The 27295-nt window shown below is 41.5% G+C and overlaps 1 protein-coding gene across 2 annotated transcripts in view; it reads left to right on the top strand.

Annotated features, from left to right (window-relative positions):
• Positions 1-27295, top strand: part of LOC122557495 (protein WWC2-like) — a 242696-nt gene that overhangs the window by 139176 nt on the left and 76225 nt on the right. For both annotated transcript variants that reach the window (XM_087973644.1, XM_043705245.2), the window contains exons 3-7: positions 5710-5913; positions 15374-15450; positions 16933-17012; positions 19886-20015; positions 21603-21749. In XM_087973644.1, coding sequence (XP_087829770.1) covers positions 5710-5913; positions 15374-15450; positions 16933-17012; positions 19886-20015; positions 21603-21749 — 638 coding nt within the window. The remainder of the gene's footprint in view (positions 1-5709; positions 5914-15373; positions 15451-16932; positions 17013-19885; positions 20016-21602; positions 21750-27295) is intronic.

The following is a 27295-nucleotide window of genomic DNA, read 5'->3' as shown; positions in this document are numbered from 1 at the left end:
GGTTGCTCCGGGAAGCGAGAAAGGAGTTTGCTAAGCCATTGGCAAAGATCTTTGTTTCCTCACTCTCCACGGGATTGGAGAGAGACAAATATTGTTCCTCTTTTCAAGAAGGAGAATAGGGAAATCCTTGGAAGTTACAGACCAGTCAGTCTTACGTTTGTGGTCAGCAAGGTTTTGGAAAGAATTCTGAGGGATAGGATTAATGACTATTTGGAAAGCATAGCGTGATTAAAGGCAGTTAGCATGGCTTTGTAAAGGGCAGGTCTTTGAGGAGGTGATGAGACAGGTTGACGAAGGTCAAGCAGTGGATGTGGTGTACATGGATTTCAGCAAGGCATTTGATAAGGTTCCCCATGGTAGGCTCATTCGTAAAGTCGGGAGGTATGGGATCAGGGAGATTTGGTTGTCTGGATTCAGAATTGTTTGGCTGACAGAAGGCAGAGAATGGTTGTCAATCGAAAGTATTCTGCCTGGAGGTCAGTGGTGAGTGGCATCCTGCAGGGCTCTGTTCTTGAGCCTCTGCGCTTTGTAATTTTTATAAATGACTTGGATGAGTAGGTTGAGGGGTGGGTTTATAAGTTTGCCGATGACACAGAGGTTAGAGGTGCCGTTGATATTATCAAGGGCTGTTGCAGGCTGTAGCACAACATTGACAGTATGCAGAGTTGGGCTGAGAAGTGGGAGAGGGAGTTCAACCGGGATAAATGTGAAATAATTCATTTTGGAAGCTCGAACTTGAATGTTGAATATAGGATATAAAACAGGATTCTTGGCAGTGTAGTGGAACAGTGGGATCTTGGTGTTCAAATACATTGATCCCTCAAAGTTGCCACCCAAGTGGATAGGTTTATTAAGAAAGCATATGGTGTTTTGGCCTTCAATAACAGGGCGATCGAGTTTAAGAGCCGCAAGGTTTTGCTGCAGCTGTACAAAACCCGGTGAGACCACTCTTGGAATATTGTGTCCAATTCTGGTTGCCTATTATAGGAAAGATGTAGAGGCTTTGGAGAGGGTGCAAGGGAGGAGGATCACCAAGATGATGGACTGGAGGGCTTGTCTTACGAGGAGAGGTTGACTGAGCTCAGACTTTTCCCCAGGGCAGGATTGACTACCATGAGGGTTCATAGTTTTAAGGTGTTAGGAGGAAGATATAGAGGAGACGTCAGAAGTAGGTTCTTTGCGCAGAGAGTTGCAAGTACATGGAATGCGTTGCCAGCTGTAGTGGTGGAAGCAGAGTCATTAGCGACTGCTTGACATGCACATGGACAGCAGTGAATTGAGGGAAGCGTTGGTTAGGTTATTTATTTTAGATTAGGATTAATCCTTGGCACAACATCATGGCTGAAGGACCTGTACTGTGCTGTACTTTTCTATGTTCTATGTCTAAACACACCTTTGCGACCTAACCCAATGTACTCCCACCCATTACATATTTTCTGTTTTGAGGTGCTGATGCTCTAAAGGTATATTTCCAGATGGATTTCTTCTTGATATTTTCAGTTTTGGAGTTTTTATCCAGTTCTTATTCTGATCACTTATTTTAAATGAGCTTTGATAAGTTAAATCTTTGACATATTGCCATTGGCTTGGGTGGTGCATTAGCTTCTTAATGTTAGGTTTGTCTCCTTGCTCTAATCTATTTTAATCAGAGACACTGCAAGCTGCTGTTAAATCTGTGGAATGTACAGATTTAACACTGATCTGTCTAACCTAATGAACACCAATTGGTGATTGTGGGCCATGACTACTATAGATTCTTAAAAAGAATATAAGTAAGAACAATAGGTCATTCAGCCCATCAAGACAGCACCAACCCTCTGAAAATCATCCCAACAAGTATCACTCCCCTACCCTATCTTTCCCATGGCTAATTAATTTAACCTACACATCCCAGGACATTATGGGCAATTTAGCATGGCCAATCCAACTAATCTGCACATCATTGGACTATGGGAAGAAATCAGAGCACCCAGAGGAAACCCATGCAGCCATAGGTAGAGCATGCAAAATCTACACAGGGTGAAATTTAACCCAGGTCCCTGGTGCTGTGAGGCAGCAATGCTAAACACTGAGCCACCGTGCTATTCAGTAAGATCACAGCTGATTCAATTGTGGCTGTAATTCCATCTCTAGCCTGAACCCATTAATTTTAGTTCCCTTATTGATCAAAAATCTGTCTCAGCGTCATTGCACTCAAGCCATGTTCATCTCTGTGCTCTGTGGCTAGGATTAATCCCTTCGAGTTCTCCTGATAATGTATCTGGTAAACTAGTTAGAAACTGAATCATCCATATCAAAACAAAATCACAGTTTCAAGCCCAAGTTCACATACAGTTAGCAGGTCACAATGGAAGCAAATACTCCACCTGCTCTAGAATGGGAAATATTGGTCAGACTGTTCCTGATTACTGTGGTAACCCCGATGAAGGTCCATGTATGTTCACATCGAAAGAGGATAAGATGGGCATAAGTTCTGTGGCAGCCCTCACAACTGCACAGAAATCTTTACATGTATCAAAATATGCCTATGGTGATGAGCTAGAAGATGGACTTTGGCATGGAATTGCACCCCAGTAAGGAGTCAGTGCTTTGAGAGACGGGTGATTATTTGTATGAAGAAAAGAAAGTAAAATAGTTCATTGTGTGTATGCAATATCAATTATACATTGTTGTTTGTTTTAAAGTTAAGACTCAAAGGTCTGTTAGAATTACAGCAAAGAAACAGGCCATTTAACCCAACTTCTCTGTGCCAATATTTATACAGCCGTGTGTGCTTCCACACAGTCCCCTTCATTTAATCCTATCAGCATATTCTTCTGTCAGTCTCTCCTCCATGTATTTATCTTGGCTCAATTACTCCAAGCAGTGGCAAGTACCAGATCTGAACCATGCTCAAGCATTGTTGATGATGAGCTGGCTCAGGACTGATGGACTCTCTTTAAGCTGTATTCTTCTAATTTTTTTATTTCTTAGAATTATTCAAAATGGCACCAATCGAGGCGACAGTGGTAAAGCTTTTCACTGTATTTTATTCACTGTAAAATACATGTTACAATAAAATCATTCATTCATTCATTCTCTAGAAGAGCTTTTTCCTGAGTTCGCTGTTGGATTTATATGGTCTGCGAAACTATTCCCAAGCCAGATACAAAATTTGCAGACTTAAAGTAAGCAACTTTAGAGGTATTAGACCATTGAGTTTCAGACACCCACATGGATAATTCATTCAAGGTTAATTGTCACCTTTAAAGGAAGTTGATTGGTATCTGTAGAGAAGGATTATGGCTTATAGAAAATATCAGTAGCACTGCCTGATGAGTCAAAGAAGGAATTTGCTTTTTCTTAACATAGGTGATCAACAAGTATTGGTAAAAACAATGACTGCAGATGCTGGAAACCAGATTCTGGATCAGTGGTGCTGGAAGAGCACAGCAATTCAGGCAGCATCCGAGGACAGGCAAAATCGACGTTTCGGGCAAAAGCCCTTCATCAGGAATAAAGGCAGAGAGCCTGAAGCGTGGAGAGATAAGCTAGAGGAGGGTGGGGGTGGGGAGAGAGTGGCATAGAGTACAATAGGTCAGTGGGGAAGGAGATGAAGGTGATAGGTCAGGGAGGAGAGGGTGGAGTGGATAGATGGAAAAGGAGCTGGGCAGGTCGGACAAGTCCGGACAGGTCAGGGGATCGAGAAGCAAATGTGGCTGTGATAGCGAGTTTGTTTCAGGACATGGTTGAAGAGCTTCAGGGCTGAGGAAATGACCTGGGAGTTGCAGTGAGAGAGAGACTCCCTGAGATTCTTGTAGAGAGAGGAGGAAAACTTCTTCAAGGCAGGCATCCTTGCAAGAGGATTCGCAGTAGGGTTAAAATCAACGAGGTAAAAACAATGACTGCAGATGCTGGAAACCAGATTCTGGATCAGTGGTGCTGGAAGAGCACAGCAATTCAGGCAGCATCCGAGGACAGGCAAAATCGACGTTTCGGGCAAAAGCCCTTCATCAGGAATAAAGGCAGAGAGCCTGAAGCGTGGAGAGATAAGCTAGAGGAGGGTGGGGGTGGGGAGAGAGTGGCATAGAGTACAATAGGTCAGTGGGGAAGGAGATGAAGGTGATAGGTCAGGGAGGAGAGGGTGGAGTGGATAGGTGGAAAAGGAGCTGGGCAGGTCAGACAAGTCCGGACAGGTCAGGGGATCGAGAAGCAAATGTGGCTGTGATCCCGAAACGTCGATTTTGCCTGTCCTCGGATGCTGCCTGAACTGCTGTGCTCTTCCAGCACCACTGATCCAGAATCTGGTTTCCAGCATCTGCAGTCATTGTTTTTACCTCGTTGATTTTAACCCTACTGCGAATCCTCTTGCAAGGATGCCTGCCTTGAAGAAGTTTTCCTCCTCTCTCTACAAGAATCTCAGGGAGTCTCTCTCTCACTGCAACTCCCAGGTCATTTCCTCAGCCCTGAAGCTCTTCAACCATGTCCTGAAACAAACTCGCTATCACAGCCACATTTGCTTCTCGATCCCCTGACCTGTCCGGACTTGTCCGACCTGCCCAGCTCCTTTTCCATCTATCCACTCCACCCTCTCCTCCCTGACCTATCACCTTCATCTCCTTCCCCACTGACCTATTGTACTCTATGCCACTCTCTCCCCACCCCCACCCTCCTCTAGCTTATCTCTCCACGCTTCAGGCTCTCTGCCTTTATTCCTGATGAAGGGCTTTTGCCCGAAACGTCGATTTTGCCTGTCCTCGGATGCTGCCTGAATTGCTGTGCTCTTCCAGCACCACTGATCCAGAACAAGTATTGGTGATGATGCTGTAATAAGGAACATGCATTGTAATCATCCTTGTGAGTCAGTCTGGGTCATTTTAAGCCTTAACGATAATGCAAAACAGATTTTGGCCTGATTTTGTTTTGCAGTTTGCATGAATATGGGGCATGTAAACGATTGGCTGATCTAACTTTGCCTGTTTAAATTGTTGCAAAATATTAAAAGCCCAGGAGGGTATCTAATCTTAATTGAGCTATTATGAAGAGGTAAGGAAGAGAGGAATGAGGGATCACTCCAGACTAAACATTTGTCCCTCTTGATGTCCAGTTTCTGAGTAACATTGATGATCATTGGGTGAGGCTATGAGTGCCCATCACTGTTGGCAGGGAATAATATGTGAAGCATTGGACACTAAAGCTGGATTTGAGCATGTTATAGAAATAAGTTGTCATTCAAATCAGTAGGGTAAAGGCAGGATGAATCCCTTGTTTTATTTGGTGCCCTCTTCAGTGTCCTTTCCTCCTTCCTGTGAAGTTGAAAAGTGTGGCGCTGGAAAAGCACAGCTGGTCAGGCAGCATCCAAGGAGCAGGAGAATCGATGTTTCAGTCATAAACCCTTCATCAGCCCTTTTCCAACACCACACTTTTCAACTCTGATCTCCAGCATTTGCAGTCCTCACTTTCTCTTTTCTGTGAGGTAACTTGCAGTTTTTTTTTGGTGGCCACCGTGTCAAGTTTGGTTATTTTTCTCAACATACTGAACACTAATGTTCTGCTTTTAAGTGGGGATATTAGATAACCATGACCAGCAGCCCAGAGGTCCTGAGTGCGAGGAGGCAAGAAATCCATATGTTTCTCAGTTAAAATAATGGGGACCAGCATCGGCCTTTCAGCCCCTCAAGCCTGTTCTGTCTTGAATTAATGAAAAATCTATCGCTCTTACCCATTCAGAAACAACGCAGTTAGAGGACCCACGGGCACAATGGAGGAAAGAGCAGGAGCGAATGCTGAAGGATTACCTAATGGTGGCACAAGATGCACTCAGCACTCAGAAGGAACTCTACCAAGTTAAAGAGCAAAGGCTAGCACTAGCCATTGACGAGTACATGCATCTCAATGACGTCTGGAAAGACAAGTCTAGTTCCCGGACCAGTCGTAAGTATCAATAGAAAAGAAGTGAATATTTGACTGTGTTCCTAGTTTACTTACAAACTCTTGAACCAGTTCAGCTCACGGTTAGTGTCTGTGACAGTGTTTCATATGAATGAATTAATATTTGAAATTATCTGTCAATGAAAACACTCTTTCACTCAGCTGCTGCCAAATAATCCTTCATGAAGTGTGAGCCATCAATTCAATGTAGCTCAACCGAACATTATCACTGACAGAAACTTAATAACACTGTTGTTTACTCAAACTTTACAGAGTCACACTGAAATGTGGCTTATTGCAGAGCTTCAGGCAAATAGAGCATTTACTGGACGTTCATAATTGAAATTTCAAACAATTGTTTATAGAATGTTTGCCTGAAGAACTGTGCTTACAGTCTGCATTAGAATGGGTCCCACTCGGTGGCTAATGGAAATTAGTGGTTATTGAGAATTCCTGTACACAGTGAACAGAATTTTAACAATCCTCCCCTGTTGGGCGGGGGTCCATAAAATTCCCTGGGTTGCCCTCCCTCCTATCACACCTCACCCCTCCCACACATCCCACCTCCCACACACCCAGCAGTATGTTTGCAGATATAGGAATGGGTGTGGGGAAACCTGGAGCTGCTCACTCATCCTTGTCTCCGACAGGCCACTGTTCTCAACCTGAGTTTTGAAGCTCGTGGGAAGAATTGAGTGGTGGGGGTTAGGATGAGGTTCAGCAGGTCACTCCCCCCAAAACTCAGGGTTTCCCTCCTGGGGTTGCTCCCCCCACCACTGCCCCCATTCCTGCCCCCAGCATCTACCTCTGGACCTCAAATCAATTCTTTGTTGAGACATGCCTTGTATTCACCTGGTCCTGGTCTCCCGGATTTTGCATTTGTGGAGCTCTTTGTAGTCTCTTTGCTGGCCACTGCTACAGATATGGAGCTATCTGTAAACAAACCTAGGATATAGAATAGTAAAGCACAGGAACGGGCTTTTCGGCCCACCATGTCTGTACCAAACATGATACCATTCTAGACCAATCCCATCTGCCTGAACATGGCCCCATCCCTCTATTCCATGCCTGTTCATGTGTCTGTATAAATGCCTCTTGAACTTTGCTATTGTATCTGCTTCTACCATCTCCCCAAGCAGCATGTTCCTGATACCTACCACTCTGAAATGGTATGTAGCTGTTCATTAAGTATAGAGCCAGAAGCTTGAAAGCTGGAGGGTCCTAGCAATGACGAACAATATCACCTCTCTCTGGCGACACAATTTACCAAGAAAGGTGCCAATTATTGCATAATTAGGGAGATGAAGAGTTAAAGATTGCGTGAGAAAAGTGCTAACTGCCATGAATCTCACTCAACAGAGTATTTTGACTTAAAATGGAAAATTTTGTGCAGAATTTGAATTTCCCAGTCTCTTATCTTGTACTGTAATCATTGCTGTACTACATTTGGTGGAGTTGGCCTATTAACTATATTTATACTGAGTCATCAATTCTTACAGATGAAATATAAAGATGACCAAATATGAGCCAAATGGCTCTGCACTGTAATAGATTTGTGATTCCATATTGTAAGCCATTGAAAAATTATCAAAGAGGCTGAGTTAATTCAAATCCCATCAGTTTCTGTTTTCTCAAGGTGGCCTGTGTAAATGTGTTTTATGAGTCTCCAGTTGATAATAAAATGCCTGAGTTACATTCCTGAAAGTGATCCATTATTCTCAAAGGAGAAGAGATACATTAGTCTGTTGGTAATAGAATTGTACGTGGCCTGTTGATTGATATTGAAATCACAACTTGGTTCTGCTCTCAGTGCTGTGTTGGGAGATGCAGATTGCATTTCTTCCTTGAAGCAGGAACGCATCACTCACAATGCTTCAGGAACAAAAATGGGATTCTATTTTTGAAGTTCACATTGATGACTGGTTGCTGCTGAAAGGCACCGAATACATTATCTGGAACACATAATTGTAATCAATTGCTTTTAAGCAATATGATGGGGAATTGAGTATTAGGAGTAATTAGTTAGGCTCGGTCCTACTAGGACTTGCATGGTCCTACTATCATCTGCCAATTATCAGCCCTAGCCAGATGTTTTTAGTGACCTGATGCTTGTCATCATGGAGTGTTTCATTATTGAAGGATTGCACAGAGATCTGAAGATTGCACAATTATCCACATACTGCTTTACTTTCGACCTGATGCTAAAATGCAATTAATATCACAACTGCTTTAATAGTAACTATCTTCCCTCCCAGACAATTTGCTGACACACTGGTTAGTGATGTGACCTGTAGTATACTTTGATAGATAGAACATAGAACAATACAGCACAGAACAGGCCCTTCGGCCCTCGATGTTGCGTCGACCTATGAACTATTCTCAGCTCGTCCCCCTATGCTATCCCAAAATCATCCATGTGCTTATCTAAGAATTGTTTAAATCTCCCTAATGTGGCTGAGTTGACTACATTAGCAGGTAGGGCATTTCACGCCCTTACCACTCTCTGCGTAAAGAACCTGCCTCTGACATCTGTCTTAAGTCTATCACCCCTCAATTTGTAGTTATGCTCTCTCTTACAAGCTGATGTCACCATCCTAGGAAAACGTCTTTTACTGTCTACCTTATCTAATCCTCTGATCATCTTGTATGTCTCTATCAAATCCCTCCTTCGCCTTCTTCTTTCTAATGAGAACAGACCCAAGTCTCTCAGCCTTTCCTCATAAGACCTTGCCTCCAGACCAGACAACATCCTGGTAAATCTCCTCTGCACCTTTTCCACTGCTTCCACATCCTTCCTGTAATGGGACGACCAGAACTGTACACAATATTCCAAGTATGGCCGCATCAGCGTTTTGTACAGTTGCAGCATGACATTGCGGTTCCGGAACTCAATCCCTCTACAAATGAAACCTAACACACCGTTTGATCATGAGGTCAAACTTACTACTCTTCATGTGATGAATCCACAGTCATTTAAAAGTTTCAGATAATAGCCTAAGCAGTGGACAGATATCTTCAAAGTAATATTGACATCAGTGCTGTTAAAGTAGATTCTCCACGTGAGCTGAGAGGACAGGGCACACTAACATCAGTGACCTTGAAGTAGCTAATAGCACCAGCTTCAAGGTCATGATCATCTAAATCCAACGTCACTGGGCTGGCCACGAGCTCAGGATACCTGGGTTCCAACTACCAAAGCAAATTTATCTTCGCTCAACTCAAGGAAAGGACTCACACAAGAGGAGGACAAAGAAAATTTAACAATGGTGCCCTAAAGTCTTCCCTCAAGAAATGCAACTTAGATGTCAACGCGTGGGAGACTCTCATTCAGAAGAAACCAAGTTAGAGGAACCTCCTCTGTGAAGGGGCATGATGCTTCAAGGACACCAATTGGCAAGAGGAAGTATGGAAACGGAACCAGAAAAAGGAATGACAATGACCTCAAGTTCAAGGATCACTTCCAACTCCCGCAAACAGATGCCAAATGTTTCATCAGAGATGTGGGTCTAGGATTGGGTTCATCAGCCACATAAGGAACCACAAAACCCGTGATGACTGACACAGAATTTTCTATGATTATACTCGCTAGCGAGTGGTTTTAGGGTCGCATGCTCACCACAAACTCCAGCCTCTTCCCCAACTTCAAACACCACTGTCAGTGCTGTAGGTAATGTTGTTGAACTGCCCAATCTCTGATTGGACTTTGTAGCTCTTAGGAATGGCTTGACATACTTAATAAGCCATAAGACCTTGATGTAGTCAATTAATCAGCTTCCACAGATGAAAAGATCACAGCCTAGATCCTGATATGCACAAAGACAGGGTTGCCCCTTCTCTTGGTTTCATCCCAGGCTGTGGAACTTCAGCTCTGTCTACCCTTGCTAACAGGGCAAATAAACATTGAAGAGTCGAGAAAGTTGAGGAAAACAAGACAACAGTGATGCTTTTAGTAACCACTCTTATTGAAAGGTTTCACAGTAAAATTGCTTTTGAGCTACAAAGATTGGGAAAACAGAAGTACAGAGAGGTGCAATATAGAATAGGAGATCCCTGTGTTTATTTCATGGAGAATGTCCTGATGACTCATCCTTCCAGACTTCTGTGAAAAGGAAGAACTGTAAGAAAATGGATGATCAGCCATGGATAACTAAGCACATAAAGGATGGTATCAACTTGAAAACTAATACAAAGTGGCAAAGATTAGTGAGAAATTAGAGGATTGGGAAATTTTTAAAGATCAACAGAAAGCCACGAGAAAAGCTATAAACAAAGGTAAGATAGGTTATGAGCGTATATTAGCTCCAAATATGAAAACAGATAGCAGAAGTTTCTACAAATAAATTATAATGATAAAGAGTGGCCAAGGTAAAAACTGGTCCTTTAGAGGTTGAGAAGGGGGACTTAGTAATGGGAAGTGAAATGGCAAAGGTGTTGAACAGGTACTTTGTGTTGGTCTTCACAGTGGAAGACACAAATAACATGCCAGTAATTGATGGCAAGGTGGCTATGGCAGATGAGAAGCTAGAAACAATCATTATCACTAAAGAGGTAGTATTGGGCAAGCTAATGGGGCTAAAGATGGACAGATCCCCTAGCCCTGATGAAATATAACCCAGTGTACAAAAAGAGATGGTGGTAGAAATAGCAAATGCACTCTTGGTATTGGACTCCAGGGTGGTTCCAGCATATTTGAAGATAGCAAATGTGACACCGCTGTTTAAAAATGGAGGTAGACAAAAGGTGGAAAACTGTAGGCCCATTAGCTTAACTTCTGTAGTGGGGAAATTGCTTGAATCTATAATCAAGGAAGAAACAGCAAGACATCTGGATAGAAATTGTCCCATCAGGCAGACCCAGCATGGGTGGATGAAAGTGAGGTCTAATTTAACTACTTTTCTGGAATTCTTTGAGGACATTCCAAGTGCAGTGGACAATAGGGAACTGGTGAATGGGGTGTATCTGGATTTCCAGAAGACATTCGACAAGGTGCAGCACCCAAGATAAAGGTACATGACATTACAGTTAATGTATTAGCATGGATAGAAGATTGGTTAACTAACAGAAAGCAAAGAGTGGGTTAAATGGGTGTTTTTCAGGTTGGAAATCAGTGGCTAGTGCTGTGTCTCAGGAATCAATGTTGGGACCACAATGTTTACTTTTTTAATAGATGATTTAGAGTTGCTGACCAAGTCAATTGTGTCACAGTTCGCAGACAGCACTAAAATGAGTGGTAGAACAAAATGTGCAGATGACACTGGAAGTCTGCAGAGGGATATGGATAAGTTAATTGAGTGGGCACGGATCTGGCAGATGGAATACAATGTTGGTAAATATTGTCATCTATTTTGGTAGGAGTAACAGCAAAATGCACTATTATTTAAGTGGTGAAAAATTGCAGCATGCAGAAGGACCTGGGTATCTTTGTGCATGAATCTCAAAAATTTGGTTTGCATGTGGAGCAGGTAATTAAGAAGGCAAATGGAATATTGTCTTTCTTTGCCAGATGGATGAAGATTAAAAACAGGGAGATTATGCTGCAGCTGTATTGGGTGCTGGTGAGGCCACACCTGGAGTACTGTGTGCAGTTTTGGTCTTCTTACTTGAGAAAGGATGTACTGGCACTGGAGGGGATGTGGAGGAGATTCAGTAGATTGATTCTAAAGTTCAGAGGGTTGGCTTATGAGGAGCGATGGAGTTTTCTGGGACTATATTCATTGGAATTTAGAAAAATGAGGGGAATCTTATAAAAACATATAGGGAATAGATAAGGTAGTAGCAGAGAGGTTGTTTCCACTGGTGGGTGAAAGTAGAACAAGGGGACACAGCCCCAAAATAAGGGGGAGCAGATTTCGGACTGAGCTGAGGAAGAACCTCTTCTTCCAGAGGGTTGCAAATCTGTGAAATTCCCTTCGCAATGAACCAGTTGAGGCTACCTCGGTGAAAGTTTTGAAGGCAAAGATAGATAGACTTTTGAACAGTAAGTAATTAAGCGTTATTGTGAGTGGGTAGATAGTGGAACTGAGGCTATGAAAAGATCAGCCTTGAATGGCAGAGCAGGCTCGAGGGGCCAGATGGCCTACTCCTGCTCCTATTTCTTATGTTCTTATGACTTGGAACATCCCCATTAGTTGCAGAACTCAGTAGATTAACATGACATTTCCAGTCAGGCTACATACCTCAATTTAGCTGAGAAAGAAAATGGTTCTGATGTAGTTATTTACTGTTGGCTGTATGTTTTCTCAAATTATATGATGGGTTTTCCTATTCAGAAAACTAGGTCAGAACTGCAGTCCAGAAAACTGAACTGACCCAAAATTTAAATATTACCAAAGCAAATTATTATTTAATTTCCTGGTTCTGAGACACCCTTCCTAAGGGCATATCTACTTGCTGTAACTCTTTACTGCTGATCCAATCCTTTAAATTATATAAAAGCTATTATCATCTTTCATGCCCATGTGTGCATCCAAGATAAATGACATATGACAATTGAGACCGATCCCATAACCTTAACCTCCCTCAAATGCTCATTAAAATTGAACTTGTGAGTTCTCCTCCAAGTCGCACTCTATCCTGACTTGGAAATATATCACTAGTCCTTCTCTCGCTGGGTCAAAATCCTGGAGCTGTTGCTCTAGTAGTGTAGTCAATGAATCTGAAACATAAACTGCAGCAGCTCAAGATGGCAGCCCACCAGCACCTTCTTGAAAGCAATTAACAACAAGCAACAATTGCTGTCTTAGCTAGTGATGCCCACATCCTGTGAACGAGCAAAAGAAAGCTGAGCATTGACCAAGGGAGTCTCAAGGCAATTATCTCCCTGTGATGACCATAGCTAGGAGATATGCTATAATTGGCCTCAACTCTCTTGGTTAGCTTGGGAATAGTGAATCTCTACATCTTACTGCTATCTAGTGAGAGTGGCGGGGACTACAAATATATGGGCTTCAGGTGAGAACAGGACTGCCTTGGTTGTGTACCTGCTGTTTCCTATCAGTTAGTCATGGTCAATGGGAGACTGGTGCCATTTGGCCTGTACTTAATCAAGGAGCCCATGATATCAAGGGGGGAGAACAGTTGGTAGGAAGGAAAAGGAAAGCATACACATGTTTTAAAAAAACTCCCTATCTGAAAGTCCATCCACCATCTACTTTGTGACACTCAGATAGAGCAATGAAAAATGCATGAGAACAGAGAATGAGGAAAATACTTCAGACTTATGCGACCATGACATTCTTATTAGGTCTCCATCCATCCTTTCCTTCCTCTTCACCAATTTCTTTTATTTGAAGAGCACCTTATTCATGGTGTGAGTCATCCATCAGCATTGTTGTTACTGCTGTTGCAGTATGTGAATTTTGTTTTGTGAATGCCTGCTCAATGTTGAGCTACATGCTTAAAAAACCATGGGACTTGATAAACTAAAGAGGCTTTGCTAGTGTTTTATTTACCCAGCAAAGTGATGTTAGACTCCTGAGGTTGATTTGATGCCATTTGGCTGTGCTTCCAACAAGCAGATGTGCAGAGTATTTCTGAAATAGTCAGAGTTTGGAAAGTGGAGGTGCACAATGCGACCCAGGTGGCCTTGTCGATAAGGCATTGAAAGCTAACCACAATGTTTAAGGCATTGATGGCCTTAAAGGCTAACCTTCCAAGACGATTGAGTACAGAGGTCATGAAGTCTTGCTTCAGTTGTGTAAAAGCCTGCTCAGGTTACATCTGGAGTCCTGTATGTCATTTTGTTCTCCGACAAGAGTAGATAAAGAAACAGCAGATGGAATTACAGTATGAGAAAATGTGAGGTTATGCACATTGGTTGGAAGAACAGAAACATTGGCTATTTTCTAAATGGAGAAGGGCTGTGGAAATCTGAAGCGTAAAGGGACTCATGAGTCATAGTTCAGGGTTTTGTTAAGGTTAGCACACAGGTTCAGTTGGTATTTAGGAAGTCAAGTGCAATGTTAGCATTCCTTTCAATTGGGTTAGAATATAAGAGCAAATGTGGTGCTGAGGCTAGATAAGGCTCTGATCAGACCACATTTGGAATATCGTGAGCAGTTTTGGGTTCCATATCTAAACGATAATGTGGTGGCCTTGAAGGGGGTGCGGAGGAGGTTCACAATAATGATCCCAGGATGAAGGGCTTGTCATATGAGGAGCAGTTGAAGAGTCTTGGTGTTTGATTGAGTTTAGAAGGATGATGGGAAATCTCAGTGAAACTTACAGAATATTGACAAACCTGGATAGAATGGAAGTGAAGAAGGTATTTCCACTGTTAGCAGAGACTAGAACCCAAGGACATAGCCTCAGTGAGAAGGGATGACTCTTTGGAACTGAGGTGAGGAGGAATTTCTTCAGCCAGAGATTGATTAATCTGTGGAACTCATTGCTGCAGAGGGCTGTGGTGGCCAGGTTGTTGAGTGCAATTAAGGCATGGATTAGATAGGTTCTTGAATGGTAAGGAGATTGAGGTTTATGGAGAAAGGCAGGAGAATGGGATTGAGAAGCCATGATCGAATGGTGGAGAAGTCTCAATGGGCCAAATGCTCCTAAATCTTATGGTCTTATAGTTTTATCTCAGGGAATATATTATTGCCATAGAGGGAGTGCAACAAAGTTTGATCAGACTTGTTCCTGGAATGTTGGGACAGCTCTAAGAAGAGAGATTGGAAAACTGAGCCTGCAAAGATTTGAAGATTTGAGAGGTGACCTCATTGAAACTATCAAAATCCTTTAAAGGATAGCCGTTGTCGATCTAGATAAGATGTTCCCCTGGTTGGGGAGTCTAAACCTGGGGGCAAAATTTAAAAATGAGGAGGATACCATTTAGATTGGCAATGAGAAGTAATTATTTTGCTCCATGAGTTGTGAACTCTCTACCATGAAGGGCTGTGGAGGCTCAGTCTTTGAGTCTGTTTAAAGTCGAGCTCGATAGATTTCTGATTACCAAGGGCAGACAGGATTATGGGATGAATAAAAGGCATTGAAGTGTTCAATCAGCCATGATAATACTGAGTAGCAGGGAAGGCTCAAGAGGATGATGGCCTACTCCAGTTCCTGTGTTTCTGTAATATTGAGGAATTTAGTTCAAGTGTTTCATAGTGCTTCCATGCCAAGCCATCAGTGTTGGCGATACATATTTGCAATGATACAAGCTTTTAGAATCAAAATTGGAGAGCTGTACAACTGCAGAACATTCTTCTTTATAATGTAGTTCCCAGCTGCCACACTTGACCACCAGCACTGGTAGATGGTGTTGTGCTTCAGCGTGTTCTGGTTGGCACATAGCCCTTCTGTTTTCTATGGGTTACCGCTTCTTGGCACCTATAGCCCAGTTTGATCTTTTTATCTCTTAACTTTAACAGTGGCTGTCACACATTTGAAAAATGAAGTGACTGACTGCTAAGTTAAAATGAGGAGTCAAATTTCAACTTTGAACTTGTTTTCACTGTTTCTTTTGCAGTGTTCTCAGGATCTTCATCAAGTACAAAGTATGACCCTGATATCCTCAAGGCAGAAATATCAACGACAAAGATCCGGGTAAGAATAACAGATGCTGAAGAAATTTGATTTCAACAGAAGTTTCACTGAGAAGTTGTGAGGCAGCGATCTCAAACCTAGTTATTTAATAATTTTGGCTGACAGTTTATAGGCTAACATCCAAAAATACTTCAGCAGTTAGCCTTGGCTTTTTGACTTTCAGTAACCTGAAATACTCCATCAAATCTCCTACCGCTTTTCACCTGTTTCCCAAAAGGTTTAAATTCTCCCAGGAATAAATGTGCTCAATGAGTTCCACATGCAGCATTTACTCAGCAAGAGCTTTGTATAGTTTTGAGGAGGTCTGCGTGAGCACAGACAGAGACACGATTAAATCCAGGGTAATAGCCAGCTGCTTCAAACACCTACTGAAGTGAGATGTGTGTGTCTATGTTACGTTCACCATAACTTAAGCTGAAGAACCATCTACACAAGCTGGGAATCAATATGAATAATGTTAGCATAAAAATATTTAAATTGCTTGATTCCAGATTCCCCACTCTGAATGACTGAGGTGTTAACCCACTGAAAGCAAATGGCCTAACATCTAATTTTAAAGAAAGAAATCAGACTGACTTAATCGTACTGAGTTAAGCATACATACAGCAAGCCTGCATTTCACAAGGGTAGTCACAATTGACTCGAGCACAGATCAGAAGGCCATTAAATGTAGGAGCAGATGTAGACCATTCGGCCCATCGTATCTGATTCAATGAGATTGTGGCTGATTTGAAAAACTTCAACTCTGCTTTCCTGCCTTTACCCCCTTAATCAGAAATAGAGCTGCAAACCTTTTAGGTCCAGTTCTCCAAATCACACAACCTATGAGGATTCTTTCCTACAAGGATCCAACAAATGTACCCAATATATATGTTGATCAATTGTAAAATATTTCATTCATTCATCAAGGGCATTGCTGGCTAAGCCAACATTTATTACCCATTCCTAATTGCTCAGAGGCAGTAGAGTCATCCACATTGCTGTGGGTCTGGAGTCACATGTAGGCCAACCAGGTATGGATGATAGTTTCCTTCCTTAAAGGATATTTGTGAACCAGATGGATTTTTCCAACAACAGCTTCATGGTCACCATTAGACTTCTAGATTTTTTAAAAGTTTAATTCAAATTACTCCACCAGGCTCCCAGAATGTTACTTGGGTCTCTAGATTAACAGTCTAGCAATAATACCACTGGGCCATCACCTCCCCATTTATATGAGTATATGATGTACTGATAGACTGAGTTTGCTGGCAGAGTTGTGTATACCAGTGCAACACATGGGACTTGTAGCAGCAAGGATTCTTGAAGTATTCAGGTGTCCCTTTCAGTCTTATGAGAAGGAAGGTTGTTTTTATTCATAGCAGTATTGGGTTGGTCGTAAATTGGAAGCCATGTTTGTGTCTACAAAAAGATTGTTAGGTCTACCCAGTGATTTTTTCCTTCAGTTAGAAAACTTTGTTTTTATAATTTGTTCCTCTACAGGTAAATAAGCTGAAAAGAGAACTTTCCCAGATGAAACAAGAACTGTTGTACAAAGAGCAAGGGTTTGAAACACTACAGGAGTAAGTTCATCATGCCATACTTAAAACAATTTATTCATATCTTAAAGCTGTTCCTCAATTTAAGTAATTATAAACACAAAGAAGATGTTGAAATCGATAAGCTAAATGTTCAGCATGGCAAAGCTGTACAGATTTTCACAGAATTCCCCACACAATGACTTTTTAATCATATGAGGCTAAGCACATAGGGCAGTCCCTTAGGGAGAAATATCATTTGAGGCCTGCCCTCATTCATCTCAAGAATGGAGGAATTTAAAACCCAAAGCAGAGAATAATTACTTCAAAATAGAGTACTACATATTTTACAAAAATCTCCTTGTATGTTTTGAAAGTCAACATACCGTAAATGAACCTGTCAAAGCTTCTGCCTATTTTGTATGCTTTCCATTAAAAAAAGGCTTTCTTAGGTCAATGTGAAATTAGATGTAATATGCCATTTCATAATAAACTGGCATCACATTTGACCCCTTTCCAGTCTATTTCCTAAATGATGATAACAGAGATTAGAAACTTCAAGTATTTGAAAGCATTTTGCATAATGCAAGTTGTTACTGGAATTGCAATGCAGTGATTGTAATTATCTGGATGAGCCTCCTGAGGTTAGCTATAAATTAAGATTACTACTTCCAGTTTAACTTGAGGTATGTACATTGAAACAAACATAGAATTGTAGCTGATCAACATAGAGTCTGAAAGTGGTGTCCATGCTGAAAATTCATTCCAGAACACAGATCTCATTGCCTCCTGCTGTATCTGTGCATTATTATTTCAGTGGAATGGTGGTGAAGAAATGGCTTTACCCAGCCTCTTTAAAATAAGGTATTTATTTTAATTTGATTGATATTATAGCATTAAAAAATAAATCATTGCATTTGTGCTTTACTGTCTTTCAGTTAGATAACTTGGGGGCACAATGAGTGAGTTCTGGACAGTTGTCTGGATGTTAGTGGAAGACTTGCATTTAAAGAGAACCTTAATGCATCTCTCCAAAGTATCCATACAAACTTTTAATGCAGTACTTTACTCAGCAGTTCTGGTATTGTGTAGGTGAGTATGATAACCAGATCATCATTAGTAGCAGTGAGCTGAATGACCAGGTAATTTAGTTTTAAGAGTGCTGACTAAAGGAACATTTTTTATCACAACACCAGGAGAATTCCTCTCTCTTCTTCAGGCATTGCTCCATAACCTAACATCCAGCTAAGTCACTGGAACAGGAAGATGGGTCCAAGGTTAAATCACTTAGCCAGCTGTTGTAAGCTAGAGTACTTTGAGTGTGTATGCTCAACTAGAGTGTATGCTTTAACCTTTTAAAAATCCATCTGTTCCCTGTTTTTGGTTTTTTTGTTTGATTACACCTATATTGGGGGATTTCCTTGTATGACTGCCTGTATATATTTCTGATTAATTGAGCGAATGTGCACTAAGGTAGGTTGACTGTGTTGGTCCTACCTGTATGTCCCCTCCCAGCCTACATTTCTCCTACATGAGCAACCAGAAAAACGAGTGCACCCAAGTCCTCACAACAGTTAAGGTATAAATTAAAAATTGTTATTGCACTGAAGAATCGCATGGTGTGTAGTAATGAACATTTTTGGCTTGCTTTGGCCTACTGGGAAACTGCGACTGTCCTTGGGGTGACCAAAACAATGCTGCAGGTGGTTCAGAGGTGTCCCCTCTATGGATTAAGCTGTAAACTAATTGCCTTAAAATCAGCAAATGAGGAGGTGGTTGTTTGGCTCCAGGAATCTGCATTCCCTAACTGAAAACAATAAAAACTGGGACAAAGTGGAATTTTGGCATTAACAATGAAGAACCGCAATAGGATTGAGACAATTATGTATGAGCTGGTTAAAGTTTAGTCAGGCAGATTGCTTCTATTAGTTTTCTCCAACAATGCTATAGTGTCAGAAATGGTTTACTGGCTGGCAAGCTTGATTGGAATCCAAAATATGTTTGAGTAATTGTCAACAAAATACTGCAGGGAAACAATGGGCAGCTGTGTGAGGCTTTTGGTAGGTCAGGTTTTTGTGTTTTTTGCAGTAGTACACCTAAAGCTTAAAGTTATTGCAAAACCAACCAATTTGCAACCACCGAGTCCTCATATTACCATCCACTCTTTCTGCTCTGAATATCATCGCTGTGTTTTTAATTTTACCAAATTGCGGGGAGGACGTTTGAAGCTTTTTTTTCTCTTAAAATGCTCACAGAGTTTTGAGATTTGAGTTCTGGGGGTTCCAGAATGGAGAATATGCAAACTCCACACACAGGACAGTTACCTGAGGGTGGATCAAACCCAGGTCCTTGGTACTGTAAGGCAACAGTTCTAACCACTGAACCACCAGGCCACACTTCTTTTTTTAAATGCGTGGTTGGAAACCTGCATGTCTGGTCAGTATGGGGAGATGACTTTGTTGAAACACATAAGGAAGGGGACTTGACTGTGTGGACGTTGAAAGAAATTTTCCTCTTCTGGGAGAATCTAGAACTAGAGGTCACAGTTTAAAAATAAAGAGGCACCAATTTAAAACAGAGATGATGTAACTGTTTTTTCTCTGGGCATTGAGAGCCTTTGGAATTCCTCAAAAGACCATGGATGTGACGGCAGAGTTCAATAGATTCTTGATTACAAAAGGGATAAAAGATTATTGGAGATAAGCAAGAATGAAGAGTTGAGGTCAGACTTAGATCAGCCATGATCTTATTGAATGGTGGAGCAGGCTCAAAGGGCCAAGTGACCTACTTTTGTTCCTTGCTCATATGTTCATATTAGCCATTGTGCTGCACAGAGGAGATGAATCTTTAACTGGATTCTCATCTTGTTCATCTACTTTTCAGAAATTCAATCAATCTCTCTCTTTATTCTGCTGTAGAATTGATCGGAAGATGTCTGGAGGACAGAGCAGTTATGAGCTGAAAGAAGCCAAAGCCATCTTAAGTGAGCTGAAAACCATCAAGAAGGCCATCAGTACTGGTGAGAAAGAGAAACAGGATCTGATGCAGGTACTGGAGGAGTTTAGACTTGTAAACTGAAACTTACATTTTGTGTCAATTGCTAAAAGCTGTAACCTTTTGCTTCAGCATATTGACATTGTAATTTGTATACTGTCTGTTATCTATTTCTGCTTCTGACTGGCCAAAACCATCTACTTCTCCAAGATCATCCTTTGAAATAATGTCAAATGCACTTTCTCCATTCCAAAATGTCTCCCCAGAACATACATAAGGATATGTTCCACAGATTAGCGTTTTAGAGCCTTTTAGACCTCTAGTTCAGATACCATTGTGGCGTGGGGAAAGTAGAAAATCCTAACAATTCCTCCAAATTTCTAGGTTGCCCCTTAAATTCTTTATCCTGTGCAGACATTTCCCAGGCACTTGCATCAGATTTGTTTGCGTTCTGTTTTCTCTGGGGTGCCTAGCAGAGATGGGGTGAAGACAGTAAAGTAGGTAAGGGGAAGTATTCCTTCATCTTCAATAAAATACTCCTGCTGGACTTATACCAGATGGAGACGCTGTACTATCCAGAAAATCATTGAATATAGAGACGCGATCGAATGTCTGACCGGTCTCATTGATCCCCACAGAGATTAATAACTTTTAAAACGGAATGAATTTCCCAGCGACAGCCAGAAATAATCCAAAGGATGATTTGATGTTTTGAGACTTTTACTATATCAAAAAAAAACTAAACTGCATCAAACCTCATGGAGCAGGAAACAAATTAGAGAAAAAGTACTTTTTGTATTAACTAGTTAATGCAATTGAGTATATCCCAAAACTGTCTACCTTATTTCTGGAATTTTCTTTTTTATACTTTGGACATGGGCCTAGTTGGCCATGCCAGCATTAATTCCCCATGCCTAGCTACCCTTCAGAAGATGCCTTCTTAAACCATTGCAGTCCATTTACTATGGGTATACCCACAATGCTAAAGGGAAGAGAATTTCAGGATTTTGACTGAGCAACATTGAAGGGATAGCAATATGTTTCCAAGTCAGAATGGTGAGTGACTTGGAGATGAACTTGCTTGACAAGGACAAATCCAAAGCAATGCCCAGTTCTCTAGCATGTTCACTTCCCCTGCCGGACTCAATTGAAACTTTCAATTGTTCTTGAAAAGCGATTCCATGCAGTCAGAGTCTTGCAGTCCTCAAGCGAGATGATTCCTTGTACCTCATAAGCATCCTGCCTGTTTATTAACACAATACTGCTCTTCTCTGCTTCTCACAGCAGCTGGTTCTTTGCCTCTCTGCAGAGCAATAGTTGCTTTCTCCCTCTCTCTCTTTTTCTCCCAATATCTGTGCCACACAAAACCATTGTCTTTTTTACTCTTGAGTTACTGTGAAACACTGTCCCCCGTTCGGTTTCTAATTCAGTTTGTTTTCCCATGGAAACCAGATTACATCAGCCTGTCTCTGAGTGTCTCTTAGTATGAGCTCACTATTCCTCTTACCAAAACATTCCAAAACATAGTTGTCCTGTAAACTTTATCATTTGTAACAATGGTCACCTGAGTTATTTTATCAAATATTGTGTTTGTGAACGTCCTTAGTAAAGTCTTTCTATTCTTTGATTCTTCCTTTGTAGAGTCTTGCCAAACTGAAGGATCGATTTCTTTCCAGCCAGAGTGTGAGAACCTTCGAGTCAGACTTGCTGTCGAATGCAGCGAATTCCCACCTCTCTACCTCCAGGCAGTGCCTAGATGCTGGCTCACAAACAGACATCACTGGTGATGTGAGTGCTTAACGTTATGAATTCCAGTGTCTTCTTTTGTGTTGGGTCCCACACTTTAAAAGAAAGCTCTTCTAAAAAGTGACAACTACAATTTTTAGCTGGTGACTTGACTCTCCCACAATTTTTGTAAAGTACTTACATGGATACAAGAAAGGCATCACTGTCAGTTAAAGATTGCAAGCATGCAGAGGAATAAATGTTCAGATTAATAGTTCACCAGAGATCATGTTGATTAAAGTCAACCTACTTACCAAAGTTCCTTCTGGCTTTCAAGCAATGCAAGACAATAGGTTAGAAAATTCTGATCTGCCAAGTAGATGAATGAGAGGAAACAATAAAATATTATACAAGAGTTGGCAATAGCGCCCTGTTCCTCATGCTGTATAAATTGTTGGTATTCTTTCATGTGTTCTGGTGAGGTCAACATAACAAACTTTAACAGCTTGTCTCCTTTTTGAGCAATCAAGTTCTCCATGACCAAGCAACTGTATGAGGGAGAGGTTAAGTTAAATATAATTATGAGTCACAGCTTTAAGGGGACATAGTCAGGACTGAAAACAAACCAGAAAATGATGAAAGGACTCAGCTAGTCCAGTGACATATGTGGAGAAAGAAACAAATTTAATAGACATTGATTTTAGGGGTTCATGGTCACAGTTACCAATATAGGCAGCTGAGAATTTGTTACAATTTTGTGCTAGTTTATTATGTTTGTTAAGAAGCAGCAGGTTAGATATGATACCTAGATACTTAGATAAAGAAAAGTAAACAACTGTGATAATTGGGGATATCAGAGGACAAACAGGCTGTGAGCACAGAATGTTTCAATCTCGATAAAGTGGTGGGGTTAGCATCCTGCTCTGTAGCCGAGATGTGAGGAATCTCCTCCCTCGATTTTCCTCCTCTCCTTGTGGTCCATCTTCCATCTGCCTGATGAAGAAGACTACTCTCTGGGGACCTCCCAACGAGAATTGCTATCTATCAGATCTGCTTGATTAGTACTGCCCTCTGAGAGACCCTGCTCTGCCCCTGTTCTTTTCTTGATCCCTGCCTAGGTCTTCCAGCATGAATCAAACCTAATTTTGGTAAGGGCTTTTACAGCAGGGATTTGGTTTCCTTGACCCTACTGTAGCTATTCCAGCACAGAATTGGCCTAGCCTCGAAGGGATCCCTGGGTCTTCTTGTCCTCAGTACACCATTCTTCACAAGGCACTTATTACCCAGCTCTCCTTCATGACGATAATAAAAGTCAGTCCGACAGTGTAAGACTGGGGTCACATCTAGAGGTGGCAAATTCCCATTTGTTTAATCACAGTTTGACAGTTTTCACTGCCTATTTTCCTGATGCTGGCCACAAGTTCTCTGATTCATGGAATTTGGTTGTGCGATCTGCTGTGTTTTGAACTGATGGGTAGTTAGTTCAGAACTAGAATCATTCGGACACCATACCTTCGATCTTATCTGATTATGAAATACTACACTTACTGAAATGTTGATGCTAAACATCACATTTTTTACCTGAACATTAATATCCTGATCAGTCAGTCAGCCTTAAATTGTTTCACACTTCCATCTTCTAGTTCATAATGTGCTAATTCTCAGCTTGATCATTTGTTCGCTTTATATTACATAATGTAATCAGTTCAAGTTAGGGATATTGATTAATTCAACCAAATTAATTTGACACCTGAAACTTTCTCTGGATTGCAATGGTGCCTAATCGACTTATAAGTAGGTTTATTCATGTTCCTTTAATCTCTTAATTGCTCATTTTACTGCTACACAGATTCTTGATGAGCAAGGAAGTCAAATTGTGTCAAGGATGGCCAAGATTGTAGAGTGCAGGCCATAATCAGATCAGCCATATTCTTATTGAAAGGCAGAGCAGGCTCCAAGGGATATATATACATGGATACCAAGATCTCTGTGCTCATCTACGCTACCAAGAATCTTGCCATTAGCCCAGTACTCTTTATTTCTTGTTGGTCCTTCCAAAATGAATCACCTCACACTTTTCCACATTAAACTCCATTTGCTGTCTCTCAGCCCAGCTCTGCAGCTTATCTATGTCCCTCTGTAACCTGCAACATCTTTCAGCACTATCCACAACTCCACCCACCTTATTGTCATCCCCAAATTTACTAACCCATCCTCCTACACCCTCATCTAGGTCATTTATAAAAATGACAAACAGCAGTGGCCACAAAACAGATCTTGCGGTACACCACTAGTAACTGAACTCCAGGATGAACATTTCGCCATCAACCACCACTCTCTGTCTTCTTCCAGCTAGCCAATTTCTGATCCAAACACCTTAATCACCCCCAATCCTATGCCTCAGTATTTTGTGCAATAGCCGATCACGGGAAACTTTATCAAATTGTCTTACTGAAATCCATATACACCACATCAACTGCTTTATCCTCCTCCACCTGTTTGATAACCATCTCAAGGAACTCAATAAGATTTGTGAGGTATAACTGACCCTTCACAAAACCGTACTGACTATCCCTAATCAACTTGATCTCAAGGTGCTTATAAATCCTATCTCATAACCTTTTCCAACACTTTACCCACAACCAAAGTAAGGCTCACTGGTCTATAATAACCAAGATTGTCTCTACTCCCCTTCTTGAACAAGGGGATATTATTTGCTATCCTCCAGTCTTCTGGCAATATTCCTGTGGACAGTGATGAAATAAAGATCAAAGCCAAAGATTCTGCAATCTCCACCCTGGCTTCCCAGTGAATCCGAGGATAAATCCCATCCGGCCCAGGGGACTTATCTATTTTTACACTTTCCAGAATTGCTAACACCTCCTCCTTGTGAACCTCAATCCCGTCTAGTTTAATGGTCTATATCTCAGTATTCACAACATTGTAATGTTGAAGCAATTCACGCTGCCTTCATTTGGCATACTGTGACTGAATCATAGAATGTTAAATTCTTGACCCTAGAGAGTGAAGAAAGCTCAATCAATAAGTCTGATTAAGGTGGGACTGACAGATTTCTACATACCTGTGAGGTGAAGAGATATGCAGTTGGTATGGGAAAAAGGAATTGCTGTGAATGACTGGCCATGATTGGTTTGAATGGCAGAACAGGCTCAATGGGCTGAATGGCCTACTCCCTTCAAATGTTCCCATGTTACAGCCCAGGAACAGGCCGTTCAGTCTGTAAAACTCAACACAGCTTTCTATAAGCTTACGAATCACATTTAATTCTCCTGCTCACAGCACCAGGATCCCAGGTTTGATTCCAGCCTCGGGTGACTGTCTGTGTGGAGTTTGCACATTCTCCCTGTGTCTATGTGGGTTTCCTCCAGGTGCTCCGGTTTCCTCCCACAGTCCAAAGATGTGCAGGCCAGGTGAATTGGCCATGCTAAATTGCCCAGAGTGTTAGGTGCATTAGTCAGAGGGAAATGGGTCTGGGTGGGTTATTCTTCGGAGGGTCGATGTGGGCTTGTTGGGCCGAAGGGCCTGTTTCCACACTGTAGGGAATCTAGTCTAATCTATTCTAATCTAATCTAATCATAAATGCAAATTGTTATTGGAAAAGTCCCAAAATGTCTCCGCCTAGCTGTAACTCTTCATTAGTTATGATTTGCAGGTCTTGATCTGTCAATCTCTCCTCCTGCACCTCCATTGTTTTTACACACACGTGCACAATTGGATCTACCAACTAAGTTGAACACAGAGTCATACAGCACGGAAACAGACCTTTCCGTCCAACTCATCCATGCCGAACAACCATCCCATCTGACCTAAACCCATTTGCCAGCATTTGACCCATATTCTTCTTGACCCTTCATATACCAATCCAGATGCCTTTTAAATGCTGTAATTGTACCAGCCTCCACCACTTCCTCTGGCAGCTCATTACATATTCACAGCACCGTCTGTGTGAAAACACTGCCCCTTAGGTCCCTTTTTAAATCTTTCCCCTCTCACCCTAAACCTATGTCCTCTAGTTTTGGATCCTGTACCTTGGTTATTTACCTTATCCATACCCCTCATGATTTCATAAACCTCCAAAATGTCACCCCTCAGCCTTCGACATGCCAGGGAAAATAGCCCCAGCCTATTCAGTCTCTTTCCATAACTCAAACCCAGTGTCTTAACGGATGCTTCCTGATAGTTGTTTCAGTTAACTTTAGCAGGCTCTGTTCCAGAAAGAGTGTTGTTTCAGAAAATGATAATGTTCTAAATTTGTAGCCTGAGCAGATGTAGTTAATCACAGAAACCTGGGAATAATTGACCTCACATCCATAAACTGGGAGAAGTGAAATCAACCCCACTGAGTTTGCTCCTGATACTCTTTCTGTCTGGAAAATATGGCAAATTCACAACTTTGTATGAGAACAGAATGAAGCTTTGATACATTGCAAGCGAAGAGCCTGCCCACTCCGAGGACATGGCTGTACATGACGCATAAGTCACTCAAGGGCTGCTGGTCTCTTTGGAATCCTGTGCTGGCATTAGCCACATGAGGACTTTGGAGTTGCATATATTTTTTCTGACAGGCACACTCTGCTGACATTCCAATCCATTTGACACACTATATATTTGTTGTAGATAGGAGGTAGTTTACCCTCACTTGTTATCCGATTATGTATGAAATTAATTTCTTCAGAAAGCAGTCTGAGCAACGTGTTCCCTCGAGCCAAGTTTGCACCCTTATTACAATTAGAACTTGCTATCTGATCACTGGAGCATTTGCTGATGGCATTGTAAGCATATGATGATAAATCCGAGTCATATGCAGGTCAAGCTTCAAAGTAAACAGCTTAGGGCATAGATTTGAGGCATGATCTGATATTTTGTTCACTGGAATGCTAATTGAGTAGAAATTTTAATCGCTTTAAGGCCAGTCCCTGGAAGGACTCTCAGTTCATGTGATGTTTGCCAACTTCAGATCAGATCGACCCCAGTTGACTTTATCATGTTTTCATTGCAACTGTTTGACCAAACGTGAAGAGGCTTCATAACCCAAGGGTGAAAATGCAATTACTTTGCGACACTACTTAATTGAAAATACTGTATTATGTGACCTAGTGTACAAATAATAAATGGATAGAAATAGTTATGAGCTAGTTAGCTTTGAATTAATAATTATAAACAGTATTTCTGTTGACTTGTTGGGGGCCATGTATTTGTTCTATACCGTCACTGGGTTAATAAGCCATTGATAACCTGTATGTTAGCATTTGCTTCTTCTACTTCACACCAGTGGTGGGAAAATGGGGAATCTATACCACATTTAGTCAGTAGACTGAAGTTGAATGACTTACTGCTATTGGGCAATTAACCAGCAATATTCACATGGTTTGTCAAATCCTGACATTAACACTTCAAACTGATCATAAACTTGGACTCTTGTGGTGTCAAGTCAAGCTGGGAGGTCTTTAGAAATGATGCATTTGATCCAATTTCAAAGTTACCATCCTGTTTCTTGTATCTGGTAGTTTTGTGCTGGAGAAGAATAAGTTCAGACATTGAATGAACCCACAAGCTGCATTCCAGCCCTTGCTAGGTCCATTGCAAGA

This window comes from Chiloscyllium plagiosum, unplaced genomic scaffold, assembly GCF_037043375.1.
Source record: "Chiloscyllium plagiosum isolate Xiang-an unplaced genomic scaffold, Cpla_swu_hap1 HiC_scaffold_2, whole genome shotgun sequence".
In the NCBI taxonomy this organism is placed as follows: Eukaryota; Metazoa; Chordata; class Chondrichthyes; order Orectolobiformes; family Hemiscylliidae; genus Chiloscyllium; species Chiloscyllium plagiosum.
Note: the sequence above shows the minus strand (reverse complement) of the source record. Positions and strands in the feature narration are given on the sequence as shown.